Source organism: Lactuca serriola, chromosome 9 (genome assembly GCF_051521515.1).
Source record: "Lactuca serriola cultivar US96UC23 chromosome 9, Lser_US96UC23_V15, whole genome shotgun sequence".
NCBI lineage: Eukaryota > Viridiplantae > Streptophyta > Magnoliopsida > Asterales > Asteraceae > Lactuca > Lactuca serriola.
In genome coordinates, this window is record NC_136416.1 from 152,854,225 (window position 1) to 152,874,987 (window position 20,763).

The following is a 20,763-nucleotide window of genomic DNA, read 5'->3' on the forward strand; positions in this document are numbered from 1 at the left end:
CTGCCCGGGTTGGAATCATCAATTTAACAAGTAAGTGCATAGTTACTTTCATCTTACACAAATATGAAGTATTTTATATAAATTATGTGCTATGTGTGCATATTATCTGTGTTCTTGATATATATGTTGGATGAACAAAATATACATGTTTTATTCGATTTAAATTGTATACATATTTTATACCTATAATTATGATGGGTAAAGGTGGGTAGATTAAAGATGAGATGAGATGAGAGATGAAATATGAGATGAATGATGAGAGATGAAAGATGATATAGATGATTAAAGGTGAAAGATAATGAGAAGAGATGACCCAAGCGATGGCCGAGTCATCTAGCAGAGTATAGATGACAACCACAAACTACTCTAGACAATCCAGTGGAACACTAGCAGACTTGCAACCTGTATGTGTTGTGAACGATATGTTCATCAGATTTAACTTAAAAACCCATTTACATGTATTTTGGGTGGACCCCCTAAAATAGTATTGACAATAAAAGAGATAAACCTTGGCAGTTATGGACTTAGTGCCTAACAAATAATCTCGACAACTATGGACTTAGTTCCTGTTAAATGAACCCTGGCAGCGATGGACTTCGTGCCTATTCCTTAGGACGGTCCTTAGGAATGAATGAGTTAGTGATAAATGATTCTTAGAGTAGGTCCTTGAGAAATAAAGAAGATAATGGGGATGAGTAATTCGGTTAATTATTTGATGATGAAACATAATAATTTTATTATTGTGTGTTGAAAACCACATGTACTCACCAGGTTTCCCAACCTTACCCACTCAGTTATTTGTATCACAGGTGTCGATACGAAGCTACATTACACTGAGAGATTAAAGGACATGTAGATCACTAGTGTAAATGAATGTAAGGTATGTTTATGCTTATGTTTTTGTATTGACGATGACATCCCAAAGTTTTAATAAAAACAAAATACATTTCTTCATAAATGCTTTTATAATATATTTATCATGTTTTCTGGGAACAAATTCCACAATATTATTCTTTAAAAATGAGTACTCTAATTTTCAAATAAGCATAAATTAAAATTTTAAAATGACCGTGAATTTGGGGATGTCACAGTTGTACCATCTACACGGACCACAAGAGCTTGAGGTATCTGATGGATCAGCCGAATCTAAACATGAGAAAATGTCGTTGGTTAGATGTGGTGAAAGATTATGATTGTGAGATTCTTTATCACCCAGGAAAGGCCAATGTGGTGGCCGATGCACTCAGTCGCAAGGCGGTCGCGACTCCAATCAGAGATATATGTTTGAGGATAACCTTGATTACTCCATTGTCGGAGCGGATTTGTGAGGCTCAGGCAGAGGCTATGAAGGAAGAACACTGGAATAGTGAGCGCATTGTGGGTCAGGTGGCTTCCTTCGATTATGATAGTCGTGGATTGTTGACTCTACATCGGCGAGTATGGTTACCTTATTGGGGAGGTGTGCACCAGGTTCTTATGGAGGAGTCCCATAAGTCAAGGTTCTCCATTCATCCTGGGGCGACGAAGATGTATAAGGATCTTCGTCCTGACTATTGGTGGCCCTGCATGAAGCGGGATGTAGCATGGTATGTTGAGCGATGCCTAACTTGCAGGAAATTTAAGACCGAGCACCAGCATCCTCATGAAAAGATGTAGTCGTTGGAGATTCCTGTATAGAAATGGGAAGACATCACTATGGACTTTATCACGAAGCTTCCCAGGACTGCGCGCGACGTGGATTCTATTTGGGTCATCATGGATCATTTGACCAAGAGCGCATATTTCATTCCGATCCAGGAGAGTATTTCTGCTGAGAAGTTGGCCGAGATTTATGTCCGGGAGGTAGTGGTACGTCATGGTGTTTCGGTATCAGTGGTTTCAGACAGGGATGTTCATTTTACTTCCATATTCTGGAAGTAGTTTCATGACGAGATGGGCACTCATCTCTTTTTTAGTACAACATTTCATCGGCAGACCGATGGTCAAAGTGAGCAGACTATTCAGACCCTTGAGGATATGTTGCGTGCGTGTGTGTTGGATTTTGGTGGAAGTTGGGATATGTATCTTCCTTTAGTGTGATTTTTGTATAAAAATAGTTATCATGCCAGCATCGATCGACCTCCTTTTGAGATGCTATACGGGAGGAAATGCAGGACCCCGATTTATTGGGGTGAGGTCGGTCAGCAAGTTATGGGGAATACCGAGGTGGTGCTCAAGACCACTGAGCTGATTCAGTAGGTTCAGATCAGGCTCCAGACAACTCAAAGTCGACAGAAGAGCTATGTCGATAAGCGCCGGTCAGACTTGGAGTTCCAGGTGGGAGATATGGTTCTCCTGAAGGTGTCACCTTAGAAAGGTGTCATCCAGTTCAGGAAGAGGGGCAAGTTGGTCCCCAAGTATATTCGTCCCTTCATGGTTTTCGTCGGGATGGGCCGGGTTGTGTATCGTTTAGATCTTCCAGTTGAGATCAGTCAAATTCATAGCATATTTCATGTCTCTCAGCTACGGAAATGTTTAGTGGATGATTCTGCAGTTGTACATTTTGAGTATATCCAGGTGGATGATCGCCTGAATTATATTGAGAGACCGATGGCAATTTTAGATCGAAAGACGAAAACCTTGAGGAACAAGGTTGTGGAGCTGGTGAAGATGCAGTGGTTGCACCGTAAAGAGTCAGAGTGGACTTGTGAAGCCGAGGATGAGATGAGAGAGCACTATCCACAGTTTTTCGAGACGGCGGACTTCGAGGACGATGTCTGATTCAAGTGAGGGAGAATTGTAACGTTCGATAATTTCTAAGGTATTTATTTTAATTTAGGTTTATTTAATTGTTATGAGTTGGGGTTTGAATCATTGGATCTTTTCTTATTGGGATTAAGGTGTGCAGTACGCGGGACGTACCACCCTATGTACGTTGGGTGTACTGATGTGGAATGATTGCGGGTGCCATGCACGTACGCGCTGCGTACAAAGGAGTACGTGTAACATACGTGTCCAGTCCCCAAAACCCTAATATTTAGGATTTGAACACTATTTAAAGAACATTATGACCTAAGGATATTCTTTATCAGCCTCCCTTTTGTCCCTAAATAGCCTCCACGAAACCTTAACCCCATTGTTGAGTGTTATTGAGCTTGGAAGGTCTTTTGAGTACATTTTGGTGTGTTTGTCCCATTTACAAGTAAGATAAGGTTGGAGCAAGGTGGTGGTTCAAGGATAAGCTTGTAGATCCGGATTATCTACTCCATTTCTAGCTTGTGCAACGTATAAAGTCTTGATCTTGATCTTTAAAATCCTAGATCTCCATGTTGTAGCTTTTGGACCCTTATTGGTCCCATAGATGAGCTCTTGTGGATTATTTTCGTTTCTAGAGCTTAGAGTTGCTACTCTTGTTGGATTATGTGTCTAAGCCATAACTATATTTGGTGTGTACTTGATTTGATTATGAGCATGGTCCTTTTGGGTTGCTTTCACTCATGCAACTTGATGGGATGATTAATGGAGAGAGAGAGAGAGGGAGTAGGATTTATTATATGAATAATAAATCGGTACTCATAATGATTTTATTAATATATTATAAGTTTAATATATTATTTGGAAATCATATTATTAATTGGTAATTAATCAGAAATTAATCTAGTATTAATTTTCGGATTAAAGGAACTGATTAATGATGGAGGGGCTGTTTTGCAAATCATTGATAGTTGTGAAACTGGGCTTAGGACTCCTTGTAAGTGGAGTGGACGAAATTTATGGTTTACCCCATAAGATTTCATCCAAGGGCTTGCCAAGAAGGTCCATGGGTTGCTTTGGGCTTAAGTTAGGAACTAGGGTTTCCATATTCAAGTCCAGCTTAAAGGGTAAGCAACCTAGCCTTATATAAACCCTCTAAACCATAAGGAAATCGTCCCTAATTTTTTAGGAGTTGCCTTAGACGGTTTTCTTCTCTCATTTCTCATACTTGTCGTGTTCAATGTTTGTGACTCCATTATAGGTGCAACACTTGGGGCTCTAAGCTTTCAATAGTCAATGATATCCAAGGATTGTCCTTGTTATTACAACATAGCAAGTGAGGTAATCATCAAACCCTAATATATATGTGGATTTCGAAATTATATATACTAGATCTAGGGTTTTGCTTTGGATAGTTAATTTTCATGTATAACTTGAGAAAAACCTAAGTCTAAAGCATTAGGGTTGCATGTGCACCATAGGAATCTTGTAATGCTTAAAACCCTTCAACTATTTGTGTTCTTTGAGTCCTAGAGTCATAAAGTTGACACCTTGGAAGCTTTAATCCAACCATGTTTGAGTAATGGCCATTTTTATGGAAGTAGAATGTTATATTTCGAGTTTGGGCACATTTGGGGCATGCAAAGCCACCAAGTTGTCGACTTTATGGGTTAAGACGTTGCAAATGACTCATATCTATGATTGGGACTCTTGGACTTCAGTGGTTAAGAGCTTTTTGGAGAAATGACTTATTGAGTGAGTACGTTGGGCGTACAATCCATGCAGCGTGTACTCTTAGCGTACAACTGAGTACCCCCCACATACTCAGGCAATTAGGCTTGGTGTTGTTTAGGCCTCAGTTAGGGCCATTTTCTTGGACCTTGTTGCTTTGGGCCTTTTGGGCCATCTGGAATCAAGCTTTTAGATTAAGAAGTTTTAGTAGGCCTTAGGGCAAAGCCCATTTTGGGGTTTAGGCCCAATTTGGAAAATTAGGCCATGATTGTGTTGGGTTTTGAGCATTCTGACACTTCTAAGTGTACATGCAACCCTAAATACCTTGGATCTATGTTTTCTCTATTATACATGCAATTATGAACATCCAAGGTATTATCCTAATCTAGCATACAAAATAATGAATATAACAAGATAGAATACATACCTCTTTGATGCAGAATGTCTTCATGAAGCTTGAGTGTGTAGTGCCTCAAGTGTGACACCTCAAATGGTTCACACAACACCAAATACACTTGGAATAACTCGAGAGAAACTTGAACACTCCTAAAATCGGCTAGCCCTTTCTTATTATTCATAGTCGCCGATTTTTCCTAAAGAATATGATCTTATATAGTTGTTACAATTATGGTAAACCCTAATTGTCATGGCCTTCCATTTCCTTGGATCAATGGGTTCAAATACACCATGGAGCATCCATGAACCATCCTATGGGTTTTAGCCCAACTTGATTATCCATAGAGCATTAGCCCACTATACAAGTATGGATGATTTACACAATCAAACCATATATTTAATTAGTCTTCTTTTGATCACTTAATTAATTATAGATTAATTCTTGATCAATACTAATTAAATAATCCTATTAATATATTAGAACTTATAATATATTAATTAACCTTAAGTGTTATTTTTCTCATTATAGTCTATCCAAGTGCATGATGCCATGCAACCCAAATAGACCATGCCAGGTCGGGTCAAGTCTTACCGATTATAGTTATGGACTTAGACATTAATCCAACAGTCTCCCACTTGGATAAGTCTAAAACTATTATTGCAAGTATGACTTCAAGAACCGATTGGCAATCGTAGCTCTCAAAAGCTTCCGTCGAACTCTGACCTTGCCGATGAACTCTGACCTTTGTCAATGACTTGTCCATTAGATAAGTGATCATATATTCCTCCATTCTGGATATCGTATGGACTGAGACATGGATTATCAATCATTCTCTCTGTCCATTTGTTGTTTCCCGATTTCTGATTCATGATGACTGACTGATTGAACAAATCAAATCACTCCTGGCTTGGCCAAGCACTCACATGTGTCATCATTAAATCATCGTGGGGCCCACAAATATCGCTTTTATCCCAAAGGTAAAAGGAATGGATAAAATTCGACTCATATGGCTTGTTCCGCTACTTGTTGAATCATACATAAAGGCACGTTTTATAAAATCGAGTTACCAATGCGTTTTCGTGCAATCAATGTACTATCAGCTCACAGTAACAACTCATATCTCTAGGTTTGAAGAATATAAGATATTATCATGATCACTCGTGATAAAATCCATGAAGTGATTCAAATAAGCGCAGGTTGAATCCAATACTCAGAACCTATGAGCACTCATGAGTGTTGTAGCACAACTTTGTCCACCAACTTGGACCTCTACAAGCCAACCCATGACAGTCTTGATTCATATCTACTTCCAACATATGACCGACTGTGGATGGTTTGAATAACTTAGTCATTCCAGAAGAATAACCTAGTTATTATGGAAGTCAAAACATGCAAAGTGAAACACAAGAATAAATGAATCTAATATGGTCTCAGAACTTATGAATATAAATAAAAACACCTTTTATTTATCACCATATGATTGCACATTATTCATTGTATACTGTTTCCGCTATCAACTTTATTCTTGAATTTAAAACAATAGTTGTCCCATGCTCCAAGCATGTACGCTATGTTTTCTAAACACTAGTCATGCCATACACCAAGTATGCATACTATGTTTGTCTATGACCCTTACTTTGTGAAATAAACCAATTGACTAAACTTTCAATGATTCTAAATTCACACTCCCGAATTCTTATGGCAAATGCAGGAATTCCAAATTCATGCCATTTTACCTAAATCTGTTAGATTCTCAACTTATAAGCAATGATTCTCTTGTAATGATTATGTATAAAGTCACAAAGATCTGACAACAAACATTACAAAGCATTCCAAAGGAGATCAACTCCTTAGAAACATCCTTCTTGCATTAAGTTTCCTAATCTTATACAGACTTATTGAACAACTTCCACCAATGGGATCATTTCCATATTCCCTTTTTGACTATCACTTCTGAACAAGAGTTGCCTCTTTTCAGAATATGTCAATATGGTCCTTCCAACAATTAACACTATACTTCCAACTGTCCCTGAGCAACCAATCTTTGGTAAACCTTAGATTGTCCTCGACAATTGCTTAATCCTTTTAGTCATATCCAATTCTAGACCTTTTCCCTTCTTAATGCCCCAGGCATTTGGAAAGTTTTAGAAAGGATGAATATAGCACATGTAACCGATCCTATATCTGAAGCATATGGAACACGATTCATGATGTCTCACATAAAGACTAAACCAGTCTTTTGCTATAATATTTCCATTTCTATTTGCCAAGTTCTCATAATTCAAATTATGAAAAGGGATGTCGTAATCATAATCGAATTTTAGAACGCAAATAATGAACCCATATATAGAATTTCCTTATGTTGAGCCATTCTAACATGAAATTCACACACACACACACACACACATATATATATATATATATATATATATATATATATATATATATATATATATATATCCTTGACTAAGTTTGATTAAAATCTCAATCTAAGCTTTTAGAATTGAAATGAAGTATAATTTCCTCTCCCTTAATTATAGCAAAACAACTTTTTTCAACCCCTGCAGCCTCATGGATTGAAACTTTTGTTTTCTATAGTTAGCATTGCTAACTTGCAATAATTATCATAATTATCATGCTCCCACTAACATGATGATTATTAGAATAACACTTATACTCCCACTAGCTTTGACATGTACTCAGAAATCAGATGGACTTCTAGAAATCAATACTTTATTGGCTTTCTTACCAAAGTTCAGATTTCTGATACTAGATTGCTTTGATAAAACTTTATCAAAATCATACACCTTGCCTTAGATAGCTCACAGGTGTGTCTAAACAGTTATGAAGAGGGATGTCGTAATCATAATGTTTAGACCTTTTGTCATTCCCACAATTTCTATCTACTCAAAATCTACTTAGTGAAAGAGTTTCCTTACCATCATTTTCATGAATCGAAGAGAAACCTTATGACACTTAGATTTTATGGTGTAAGTGTTCCTATCCATGTGAATTTGTCAACACCATAATCACAGGACTAGGTTAGTGACAAATCCTAACTCATATGGATTGAACTTGTGTAATCTTAACTTCTTGCCACCTGACAGCTCAAGGGCCTGCCATTGCTTCCAAGTAGCTATGCAAACAATTGAGAACATGTAGAACTCAAATGTATAGCCAACTTAACTGGAATGGGCACAGAAATGTCAACACGATAGGTTATAAACCTCTAGTTGTGCGCTAGTGATGAAATACAGGTTTTTATTCTTGATTACTTCTTGAAACCCTTTCAGGATCTTTTAGACTCCCACTGTCCTCTTGATATATAAGACTATCTTGCCAAATATTCAAGAGATAGTGCAGATTCTTTATCAAGACAAACACTTCATACAATTGGCCTCAGTTGGTCTTTGTTTTATCCAAAACATCACAACTTACCAATTTCAAATGTACAAGAGTAGGACACTTTTACTATTACATTTGACAAGTGTTTTAAACCTTTCTTTAAGATATGTCACTCAACTTACAGTCTTGGAGTATGACTCTAAGACTTGTTTTGGAACGAAGTATGCCTCATCTTCTTGATTTAACCATTCCAACAATTCAAGATTCCTCTTCTTAGCTATCAGAATGCACTTAGAGGATGAATTGTGATAAGGTCTCAAAATCAGTAAGATGATCTTAAAACATGATACTAAAGTACTCTCCCATCTTTTCAGATTTGAGAAACTTTTATCCTTCTGCCTAATTTGATTCTTCTTATTCGTTCTGTCATACATTGAAACTTTTCCAATGTCTTAGAATTGTAAGTATAATCATATTTACTGAACCTTAGTAAATCATGACGAATAGTCTTATCCATCTTTTGTGGTGGACTTTGACAAGTGCACACGAAAGTTTACTTGATCCCTTAGTCCTTCTCTTGAGTCACATATACATGTGACCACGGAACTAGTCTTAATTTTCCAAAGTTGAAAATTCTCATACATCACACTCAACACCTTGTATGATTCCAAGTTTCGGTCCAATTGAAACTTGGGTGATGAGAATATTTCCTTATTTGGTAAATTTAGACATTACCACAAATGAAAGAATCAAATTCATATTTCCACTCTTGCTCTTAACGATATCTTATAAGCAACAAATATTTTCACAAATGCCATTGTAAGGATATTTTAAAATAAATAAAATCAAAAAATTTCCTTTTATTTTAAAACTTTGCGGAAAAAACTATCCTTATAGTGCAAAAGCACATGAAAACTTTGTTGTTATCTATTCCCCAACAATATATCATAACTCCTAAGAAGTAGCTCAAGAATCCGATCTTCAAACTATGCGATATAAATCCATCTACGCGATCAGATTCAGCATATTCTTTAAGTTTCTTCACTTTTCTTTGATTCTTAAAATGTCAACATGTGACCCAGTCACATCATGTAATAAGAATCTCCAAGTAGGAACTTAATAGAGTTAGACAATGGATTTTACCTGAAGTAGAGTCAAACTTATTGACTTTAACACCCTTAGGTAAATTTGACAGCTTCGCAACCAATGCCCTTTCCTTTTTGGCAATAGAACCATATGGATCCTTTGGGAATGGTACATGGGATAATCTCAGACTTAGCCTTTCTCTTTACCATTTGGTCAACCAAGTTGACTATGGCTGATCCCTTTCAATTGGCTGATCCCAAAAGGAGGCCAAATGATGCCCTAACTTCTTCATTTGACTTGGAAAAATGCATAGAACTTTGTTCTCTACCATTTAAGACCTTAAAACACAAAAGGAAGGGGCAAGTAGGAGTTTACGGCCATAAACTCCATGTTTACTGCCGTAAACTCCCAAAAATGGTCCATTTGAGGCCTTAAACCCTTCATATGCCCTAGATTTAAACCTAGCCTAATTCCATGAGTGATATAAGACCTTGAAACATCCAAGAGCACACCACCCATGAGTTTACGGCCGTAAACTCATGGTGATAGGGTCTTAGGGCCGTAAACTCTATAAAGAGTTTACTCTTGAAGAGTAAACTCCCTATCTAGGCCATACACTCCCTTATTTGCAACCCAATAGCCTCCTAGCACTTGACCAAAGTGTTTTCCGCTCATTAGGATGCGTATATGTGTTTAATTAGTATTATAATTGCTAATTGTATGTAAACATATGTCATCATATGTTAATAGGTCACTAAGTGTGTTCAAGTCTTCACTTGACACCGAGCATCCAACCGGCACTCCATCCGATCCACTTACAACAGGTGAGTTCATACCACTGAATTAACCTTTTAAATGTTTTTACATGATTTTATGGGGGGAATACAAGTTAAAACATGCTAGTTATCATATCAATCATATGTGATTAATAACCCGCATGCACAAGTATTTATTATACTTTCAGCTATTTTACCAAGTATAATACTAAAGAAGGTTTTTCCAAAACGTCTTTACTTGTTTAAATATTTTCTCAAATTATCTCTCGTGCTGTATGTCTTACTTCTAAACCAGTTACAACAGTGTTTTAAACAAATGTTTTATTTACTTATATTGTGTTATCAAATTATATTCAAAACGTGTTTATGAACGGTTTTCAAAGCTTGTTTTTACATAACTATATCAAGTCGTAAATTCTTATTTTTAAAAGGTTTTACCAAAGTTTTCTTCTATACTTCTATACTTATGTTTCGTTAAATGCATGCCTGTACTTGTATAGTTATATAAATAACGTTTAAAAGACTTAGGAAGGCTAGTTCGCCCTATTTCTTTTTCCTCGTTGGGATGTGGTCTGGTGGGTATCGGATATCCGTCCGAAGGTCGTTTAAACATTAATTATATATCATGTATACACGTATAGACATAAAGGTTTACATCGGCCAGTTCATTTCCCTTGGGTAGCAAGGGCATCCTTCCATTCATCATTCATAGATCAGAGACACTAGTAACTATTATAGGAATAGTTAGGAGGTTCTATTCACTCTTTATAGTACGAGGATTCCACAGGAGTCAGTTCATACACGAGTCTATATCATTTCTCCAACGCCTCTAATAGAATTCAGAATACGAGATGCATCTTCAAGACACGGATCTCCCCGTCGTCGAGTTGGTAACCAGAGTCTCCTGTAAGGAGACCGGGAATTGTGTGTATAAATCTATACGGGACTGACACTCCCGCACCCTGACTGCTAGCTACAGTCCACGGCCTACCAAGCCAAGGGGTGACAAATGTCATATTTATTCTGACGCTTGCAGGGCGTCAAGTACTCTAGTGTCAATCAGTATGGTTACGAGTATCTCCATGTTTACCTTATAATTCATGGCCTTAAGGTAAAGAGAATCTAACACTGTATTCTTGAAACAACCCACTTAGGATCTTCCCTTTGTTTTAGACCTTGCTAGTTGTATCTTTCATTTGATACTGTCTGGGGTCTGTGTTTCTTGGTTTTAGACCTTGCTAGTTGTATCTTTCATTTGATACTGTCTGGGGTCTGTGTTTCTTGGTTTTAGACCTTGCTAGTTGTATCTTTCATTTGATACTGTCTGGGGTCTGTGTTTCTTTGTTTTAGACCTTGCTAGCTGTATCGTACACTTGATACCGTCTGGGGTCTGTGTTTCCTTTTGTTAGACTGAGCTAGGCGTATCATTCATTCGATACTCTCCTGGATTCTATGATTTCTTTTGCCATAGTCAACAGTATTTTATGTTGAGGCATATGTTATTTTCCCTAATGTTTTTACTAGTGATATTCTCTTACTTTCTTTAAAGTCAAGTACCGTATTTTGGTAATGATAGTATTTCAGGGAAAGCTTCTCTTTAAAACATAACACTGTCAAGTCTTGGTAGAGGACTGCTTTTAATTAGAAAATATAGGATTTTTTGGAAAGGGCACTAATACACCGTAGATTCTAAACTACTACTTTTCATAAAGTTATTTTGAATCAAATACTTACTTACACAAATGACACTAAATACTTATGAACTCACCATCATTTATAAAAATGTTGATACTCGCTTTCAAAATAACTTGTATTCTTAGGTCAGCAGTAGACAGGTGCATCCCAGGAGCTTTTGTGGAGACAACCTAGTACCAAGTTGCACCTATATTATTACTTGTATTACTTTGATGTTGCTATGAATTGTAACTTATGTAAAACTGTTACTATTAATGCAATGGTTGTTCTACTTTGATTACTATACTGCATATGTTGTGATACTTGACATGACGTCATCCACCCCAGAACGTTTCTGTCATTCTGGTTTTGGGGTGTGACAAATTGTATGTGTATAGCGGGCGAGGACTAGTGACAAGCGAGGCATGAGAATAACATATTTGTATATCGAGTGAGGCTCGATGTCGGGCGGGGGCCTAGTGTATGATTTATTATGTATGGTATGGGGTAGTTTAGGGAACTCACTAAGCTTTGTGTTTACAGTTTTGAGTTTATGTTTCAGGTACTTCCAGTGGCAAGGGGAAGAGCTCAAGGTGACTGCATTGCTCACACCATATGGATTCTGTTTATGGGACACTCTTCGATTTTTCCTGATATTTGACATACTTATTTTATTTGGGTTGTATGAACTATGATTTGAAATATTGTTTTCACTTGAATGAAAAATGAAATTTTTGGGTCATATTTGGAATGTTACATGTGGGCTCATGGGTAATCCAGTCTATTAGCAGTGACCCAATATGCATGTTGTTATATGTTTGTGTGGGGGTATTTTGGGGGAACTCACTAAGATTTGGCTTACAATTTCAATTTATTGTTTCAGGCACTTCATATGATTGTGGCAAGGCGAATGCGTGATCGTACACATCCTTCGATGACATGTTTTTGGAGATTTCATGATACATTGATCATGGGATATTTGTATTTGATACTTGGTATTGATATAGGTTTTGTTTGAAAGTAATGATTTCTCTTAGTTTAAAAATGAAAATTTTTATCGTGATTTTGTAATGTTACAATAACAACACATGTTCCTTCTTCACAGCTAAATACATTCATTGCGATTAAAAAGACTTCAAACATTTTAGGCTATGTTTGGCGGACTAGCTGAAAAGCTAGCTGTTAAATAAAAAGCTAGCTGATAGCTGAAAAGCTAGCAGCTAGCTGATAAAAAATAATGTTTGGTAAAACTAGCTGAAAAGCTAGCTGAAATATATAAAATTACACAAAAGGACATGTAAGAATATGTGTTTCTATAATTAATTAAGGGGTGTATTTGGAAAATTTAAAAAAAACTCCTAAAAAGCTAGTCTAAGTAGCTTTTCAAAAAGCTAGCTTATCAGCTACTTTTTGGCTTACCAAACACGACAACATAAAAAAGCTCGAAAAATAAGCTTGCTTATTAGCTAGCTGTGGCGCACCAAACACAGCCTTAATCAAATAAATATGTTGTATACAAAAAGAAACTTCAAACATTTTACTCGACTCAAGGATACCATTAAATTAAAAAATTATATCAAAATATATTCTGACTTCGTACCAAGATATATTAGGTGTAAGTAACGTGACTTGCAATATTTTATAGTTTTTACTCGATCAAAAATACCATTGCCAATGCTGTCAACATAGATATGCCTGGTGCATTATAACAAACCAATAATACCATTAACAATACTGAAATATATGTTTGTACGGAGGAAGAGACTGCACACATTGTTGTTCTAAACAACCAAAAATACCATTACAAATGTTGATAACAAACGTATGTTTAGTGCAAGGTTTATAGAAATAAACATTCATATTGAAATTTATAACAATACATTATAAAATTCATTAAAGTTTTACAACCATAATTATTCATCAATGACATTGTAACATCCCAATTTTCAGTATAATTTTTTTATTTTTATTATAAAATTAAACATTGTTTTTCATAAAGTTATAATCAAAATAAAATCATTTGTTTGTAAATCATGATAAAAATAAGAGTTATAAAGAAAAGCATTGTGAAATCTTGAATCATAAAATTTTTATGTATGTTTGTATGGTCACGCCTTCACCTTCATACAATTTGAAGAAATACATGAAAAATATTTAATCCACAACTGTGAGCACAAAAATTAGTGAGTTTTCCAAAATATCACATATAACATAGAATAAACATTCATAACGAGTTTGTTTTCAACCCAATGGGTCTGTATCAACCTCAGGTTTGTATCAACCGAACCGGTGTGTCTCCAACGAACAGGTCCGTATCAACCATGAGTTTGTACTGACTCAACGACACATGTAAACATACAAGCAACAAACAATTCCATTCTAGTTCGGCTATACACACAACCTAGCCACAAAAACTATGCCATAAGCAATTCAGTGAGAAATTTCACCTTGAAGATAAACTAGATAATCACCACAACACACAAAAAATGTAAACATCAATCTCACAAACCACCTAACACTAAATAAAGGTTAAATATCAGCCCATGACCTAAACCCTAAAGTTTGACCCAAGGTTAAACTTAGTAAAAAAGTCAAAAGTCAACTCCCGGTCAACCAGGCGTGTTGTGCCATTTCCTGGCCACCCCGCAATCACTACACTACAAAATAGTCAGGTATTTCTCACTAAAAAGGCGCACATCAGAAAAACCAGAAGGTGTGCCGCGGCCCTAAAATACATGTTGTGTATTCTCTGTTTCAGCAACCCCAAAATGACTTAATCCATTAAGTCCAAGCTTCCAAATTTCATATATGAACCCAAATGATGTCTTAATGGACAATGTTTCCAAATTTATCCATTCAAACACTCCAAGCTAACTATATATAAAAAACCCTAGTTTCCTAAAAGTCCAAGATCTCATTTTCTTCATGTATGGAGTAAAGAGAGCTCTTGCATGCATTCTCTACTCCATCCCAATATCATATCTGAAGTAAAATATAACATAAAGATCATAGAGTTGTCCAGACTCCATAGGTCAAACCATTAAAGGGACCAAAACATCAAAATGATGTACTTAAACTCCAAATATTCTTACATCCAAAGACAAAAACTCAATAAAGCACGAAACCTTGTGACTTACAAGGGTCCATAAGTGTAGAAATGACATAGATCCACAAGATTCAAGCTTCCATGCACAACCTTTCTTGATTTCAACACCAAAATAAGCACCAAAAATGGTCTAAGGGGGAAGAATGAGCTCACAACACTCGAATGAGGCTAAGGTTTCTCTCAATGGTTGTTATAAGACTAAGGGAGACTGAGATGTAATGCCCATGTTTGTATACTAAGTACACCCCAAAAAATACATTTATCATTTAAAAGTTTACAACAGTTTCGGTGTACATTAGCACTTAAGAAGACAAGTAGTAATCACAAAGATAGTATTGGCCTCAAGTACAAGATCGAGTCTAGCGTCACAATATATTATCTGCAAAATAAATCATCATAGCAACATAAGCCTCACGTCTTAGTGAATAACAGTTACAATACCATAATCATATAAATTATATATAGTAATCAGTTAATCATCACAAATATGTAACTGATGGGCTTTATAGATTACAATAACTATCAGTTTGCAGAATTTCACTTAACAATTAAAGGCACATGCAACCTAAAGAATCTATGTCTTTATCACTTTGAGTGTAACATGCTATGAACAACAACATAATTTGAACCCTAATAAAACCCTAGTATAATCAAATACATTAACTAGAGTTACATACATTTGATTTGTTGTAGTAAACAAATCACTTCAAACTCCTTATAGAAAACCTTGGAAAACAAACACCAAAAATATCGTGCCTCTAATGGCTCACACCGAAAACCCTAGAAACCATAGAATGTGGAAGAGAGGGAGAAGAGACTAAGAATTTTTGTTCATATGCTTCTTAGAAGGAGTCATACGAAATTTCTAGCCCAAGGGGTCTTTATATAGTTGTTGGATATCCCTAAGAAACCATAGATAATGAAAACCCATAAATAGGTAATTATCTAGTTTCCTAATTATCCATTTGAAGCATTCTAGATAACCATAACAAGGTATCAAAATCGTCCAAGCATGGAGGTTTCTAGAATCTCTCTCTTGTTCAACTAATGAATAATTATAAAGCAACCCTTGTACAATCAATTAACTCCAATTGATCCCAAATTAATTCCAAATTAATTATAATCAATTATTAATTAAATCTAGTTGATTTTTTATTAATTTATTAATCATATAAATTAACAAATCAATTATATAACAATTGATCTCATGATAATTTATTAATTACATAATAAATTAACCTATCAATTATCAATTTATAATTAATGTATTAATCACATAACATATTAACGAAATATTTATCTTTCTTTATCCTAATATCATTTATAGTTATTTCAAGTTACGAGGGCAACCCAAATGGAACTTTGCTAATAGTTAAAGATTATACTAATTTAGTTATCGGCTTAGCCACATAATCCAACAATAACAACTAAATTACAACAATTGGTGGTATTCTCATATCCTCTTATTAGCTATAATAATAATAATTAGTGTTTAAATAATGGTCTATTATTCATTAATGATATTTCTCTCTTTATCATAATCAATTTCTCACTCGAAATCAATTTTCAATCGTGATCTATCTCAATCACGACCAGCCTTTTATTCAATATCTCTATTTATCTCTCCCTCTATTTCGATATATATTTATCTCTCCATCTCTTTCTCATAATCTATCCCTCTCAATGTTAATAAACATCTCTAGTAAGATCTATCTCTCACAATGATAATTAATCTCTCAATCATGATCTATCTATCAATCGTAGTTAATTTATTAATTAAAATCTATTTATGATAATGATTTAATTCATAGTAATGATTAGTTTCTCAACAACAATAAATTATTTAAATCTCTATATAATTCATGTATCGTATATCACATATATCATATATATATATATATATATATATATATATCATGTATATTACAAATCTAATATAAAAAATTACTCATAACTAGTCTATCTTTGAATGTGATCCATCTCTCGATTATAATGTATCTCATCAAGAATCTATCTCATTTATAAGTTATCTTTCAATGTTGCTCTTTAATAGTTGTGAGGTTCCCAACCAACATCAACTTGGTTTTTAGGAACAACAAAATAACCTAACATTAGCAATCATATATAAGTAATACCATACAACATCCTTTGGTAATTAGGGGCAAATTCGTCCAGTGTGAGATCATCCTTCACACATTTCATATATACAAAATTTCTCTTATTCAATAACCATTGCATCAATCTTTAATGAAATGCAAATACCATTAGGTAACTAATGATGTAACAAATTTAAAGTGTACCGTTATCCCATAATTAAACATGTTTTGTACCAATTTTATAGCCCATAACATCCTCTACTATTGCATTGACAATTATCCTTGTCCTAAAAAGCAATTACTAACCATAGGGCTGAATGATGACTACCACAAGTTCACCAAAAGCTACATTACAAATCCAATATTAAACATCCTATGCATCTTCAACCCACATAGTACATCAAATACAATCCATAGTGGAAAACAAAAAGCAATTAGTATTCATACACATGTAAAGTTCTATCCAAGCAAAATTACATAATTGTGTCTTACTCAATACATAGCGGTTCAAATGACACCCTCTTAGTAGACCGATATCCTTCATGCTAAGCATTAAGTCGATATATTGTAAGGTTCAAAGTACTCCATGGATTATGGCAACGGGCCCCCTTGATAAAGTGTAGGTTAAAAGTCCAATACTTGTCTTTTCCCTATAAATAATCATGTATTATTCATAATTAGGGTTAAGAGTAAGGCAAAATGTAGCCGCCAAACATTTTGAGGTTTCTTATGTAGAGTTAGATTCTTTAGTCTATTGTGAAAGTGTAATTTATTCCTCATGTTTTGAATAAATCGAGTGATCATTCGACATATCTTCTTTATTGTGTGTGTTCTTATTTTCCGTATATTGTTCATCAAATCACAATTAGGGTTTTAATCTCAACAAAGTGGTATCAGAGTGGGTCTTTGAAGATCTATTGATTTTTAAAGTATCGGTTCTTGGTTTGATGATTTTCTGCATAAGTTATTGAAGATTATAGGTGTTTTGGTGTATTGAAATCAAAATTCTGTTCAAGCTACTGTTCATGAATATTTATGGTGTATTATATTGTCCATCGTGGTATTTTTCTGTTCATGATGGATCTGTTCATTTGCTTAATGCAAAAATCAATTGATTTTAGTCCTTTGTGTTTGACCCAATTGGATCTATTCGTATCATATTTTGATCTGACCCAAACTCTTGGTTGATTCACTGTTCATGGTCCACATGCTTATTGTTGATCCAGTTTTTATTCTTTGACCCAATTTGTCTTCTCATTCGTTGTACGATGATAACTAAAACGTTTTAACTAAAAATGATATTATTGTTATGATAAAATTTTTTTGTTTGATTAAAAAAAAAACACTTTGAAAAGAATTTGCAACACCTCCTTAATTTTATTATTTCGAAAAAAAACCATTCTATAAAGATGAAACATATTAATCTTTTTTGAGGATTTGGGTGAAGATTATTAAAAAAATGTAGTCACCAAAGAAAATCAATGCCACTCAGATCGTTGATCGTTTGGTTACAAATAGAGTAAATTACAGGAATGGTCCTTATGGTTTGGGTTAATTTGCGTGTTTAGTCCCTAACTTATTTTTTAAACTCGGAAGGTCCCTAATATTTATTTTTGTTACGCTTTTGGTCCCTGTTGTTTTTTTTTCGTTACGTGCTTGGTCATTTTCTTACCTAAAAAGACTATTATTTAAATAGAAAAAAATAATGAGTAGATAATGTAAGGTGATGAGGGTTGGGTTAAATGCGTGTTTATTTAAATAAATTAAAAAATCAAAGGCAAAATAGTTTTTTTTAGGTAAGACAGGAACCAAGCGCGTAACAAAAACAAACGGTAGGAACCTTCCGAGTTAAAAAAATAAGTTAGGAACCAAATATGCAAATTACCCTAAACCATAGAGACCATTTGTGTAATTTACTCTTACAAATATATTTAAAAGCAGCTAAAATACCTCCAGTGTATGGTAAATAATATGAAAATCTTACAAGGAGTTGTGGCCTCGTGGATGATGTAACATCGAAAATTTAAATACAAAATCAGTTGAACCATGTTGATCACGGATGCCAGCATGTCATATCTCTGACCGTTGGATAAAAATCTCACAAATCCGCCTTCCAAATCCGGGGCTCATTTTTTTGGTTACGGATTGCCAGCATGGCATGCTTTTCAATCGTCAGATTAATTTAGATCTTACCACATTCAATTCAACCGAACACCACTATATATACTCTTCTTCCCTCTCTTGTTTTATCATCGAGCTTTCAAATTCAAAATCACACACATAAATTCAATCTCTCTATTACTATTCCAATTCTGATATCATGGAGTCCGGGAAGACAACAAAGGGTGCGGGAGGAAGGAAAGGCGCCGGAGAGAGGAAGAAATCGGTGACAAAGTCTGTTAAGGCCGGGCTTCAGTTTCCCGTCGGTAGAATCTCAAGGTTTTTGAAAAGAGGCCGATACGCTAAACGAACTGGATCTGGTGCGCCGATCTATCTTGCTGCTGTTCTTGAGTACCTCGCTGCTGAGGTTAGTATTCAAGTTCTTTTTTTTTTTTTTTTTTTTTTTTTTTTTTTTTTATATTTTAAAGTTTTGATTTTGTTTTATTAATTTTTTTCATAGTTGTTGAAATTAGCGATTGATTTGTTTTGCAAAATTGAAATCTAGGTTTTGGAGTTGGCTGGAAATGCAGCAAGAGATAACAAGAAGACGAGAATTAACCCTAGACATGTGCTATTGGCTGTGAGGAACGATGAAGAATTGGGAAAATTGCTTGCTGGTGTGACGATTGCTAGTGGAGGTGTTCTACCAAACATCAATCCAGTTTTGTTGCCCAAGAAATCTGCAGCTGTCGATGCTGAGAAGACGCCTAAATCTCCCAAAAAAGCCGCAAAATCCCCCAAAAAGGCATAGAATTTTGCATCCGGACTGGTGATTCTTGGACAAGTTGTATGAAATTAGCGTAGGTCAAATGTTAACAAAACTCCCCGTTTTGTAATATCATTATGAAATGAAATTTTTTGCATCTTAATTGCCCTTTTTTAATGTTTTCGTGGTGTCTTGATTTGCCCTTTGATTATTTCTTGTCATAGGTTTTTATTAAAAAGAAAAGTTTGAAAATGTTCGTGTTTATTCTTTAAATTAAATTCATTAAGATTTTTGTTAGTGCCTCCCTCTATGACATCTTTCTATCGAGTTCCAAAGTTCATTAATTTATTTCTAGAAGACAATCTCAAGTTTATTAATTCATTACTTTTTGTTAGTACCTCTTTTGGGTACTTTTGGGTATTATATGGGTTCCAAAAATTGGAGAAGCAACACTAAAGTTGTTTGTGCAAGGTGTGTTTTAGTTTTAGGATTGAGGGTATATCCGTCATTTTGACTATGTTAGGTTTTATACAGTTCTATGTTTTTTAATTTTTTTGGCAATTAAGGGTATATCGGTCATTTTGATTATTTTCAGATTTTATGTAGTTTTATCTTCTTCCTTTTTTTGCAGCTGAAGTTATCTCAATTCCTATAGTTGATGATAATGACTCATTGTTGGATGTACACTCTCGAAGGTAAAAATATTAATATTTATTGGTATTTTTTTTTGAGTTTAAAAATTGTTTTTATCGAATTAATTTAGTATTTTTTTACAGTGATATTATTGATTTGGCAAAAGATAAACTTTAGGGAAAATGACTTATATGGGTAACTATGTTTCAAAATTGTTCAAAAAATACCATTCAAGTTTGGTGCGTTCAAAAGACACCATCCAACTAAAGCATTTGTACAAAAAACACCAACGAAGTACATTCTTTGTTCAAATTTGATTT

General features: G+C 34.8%; 2 protein-coding genes across 2 annotated transcripts; both read left to right on the forward strand.

The window, feature by feature from the left end:
• The first annotated feature begins 2,427 nt into the window (after window positions 1–2,427).
• LOC145076171 (uncharacterized) lies at window positions 2,428–2,760 on the forward strand. Its single transcript, XM_079022141.1, has one exon. The coding sequence runs from the start codon at window positions 2,428–2,430 to the stop codon at window positions 2,758–2,760; it is 333 nt and encodes a 110-aa protein (XP_078878267.1).
• Window positions 2,761–19,185: 16,425 nt separating this feature from the next.
• LOC145074039 (histone H2A.1-like) lies at window positions 19,186–19,973 on the forward strand. The gene is made up of 2 exons (XM_079020483.1): window positions 19,186–19,471; window positions 19,610–19,973. The coding sequence occupies exons 1-2, from the start codon at window positions 19,265–19,267 to the stop codon at window positions 19,853–19,855; spliced, it is 453 nt and encodes a 150-aa protein (XP_078876609.1). The 5' UTR covers window positions 19,186–19,264; the 3' UTR covers window positions 19,856–19,973.
• The last annotated feature ends 790 nt before the right edge of the window (window positions 19,974–20,763 follow it).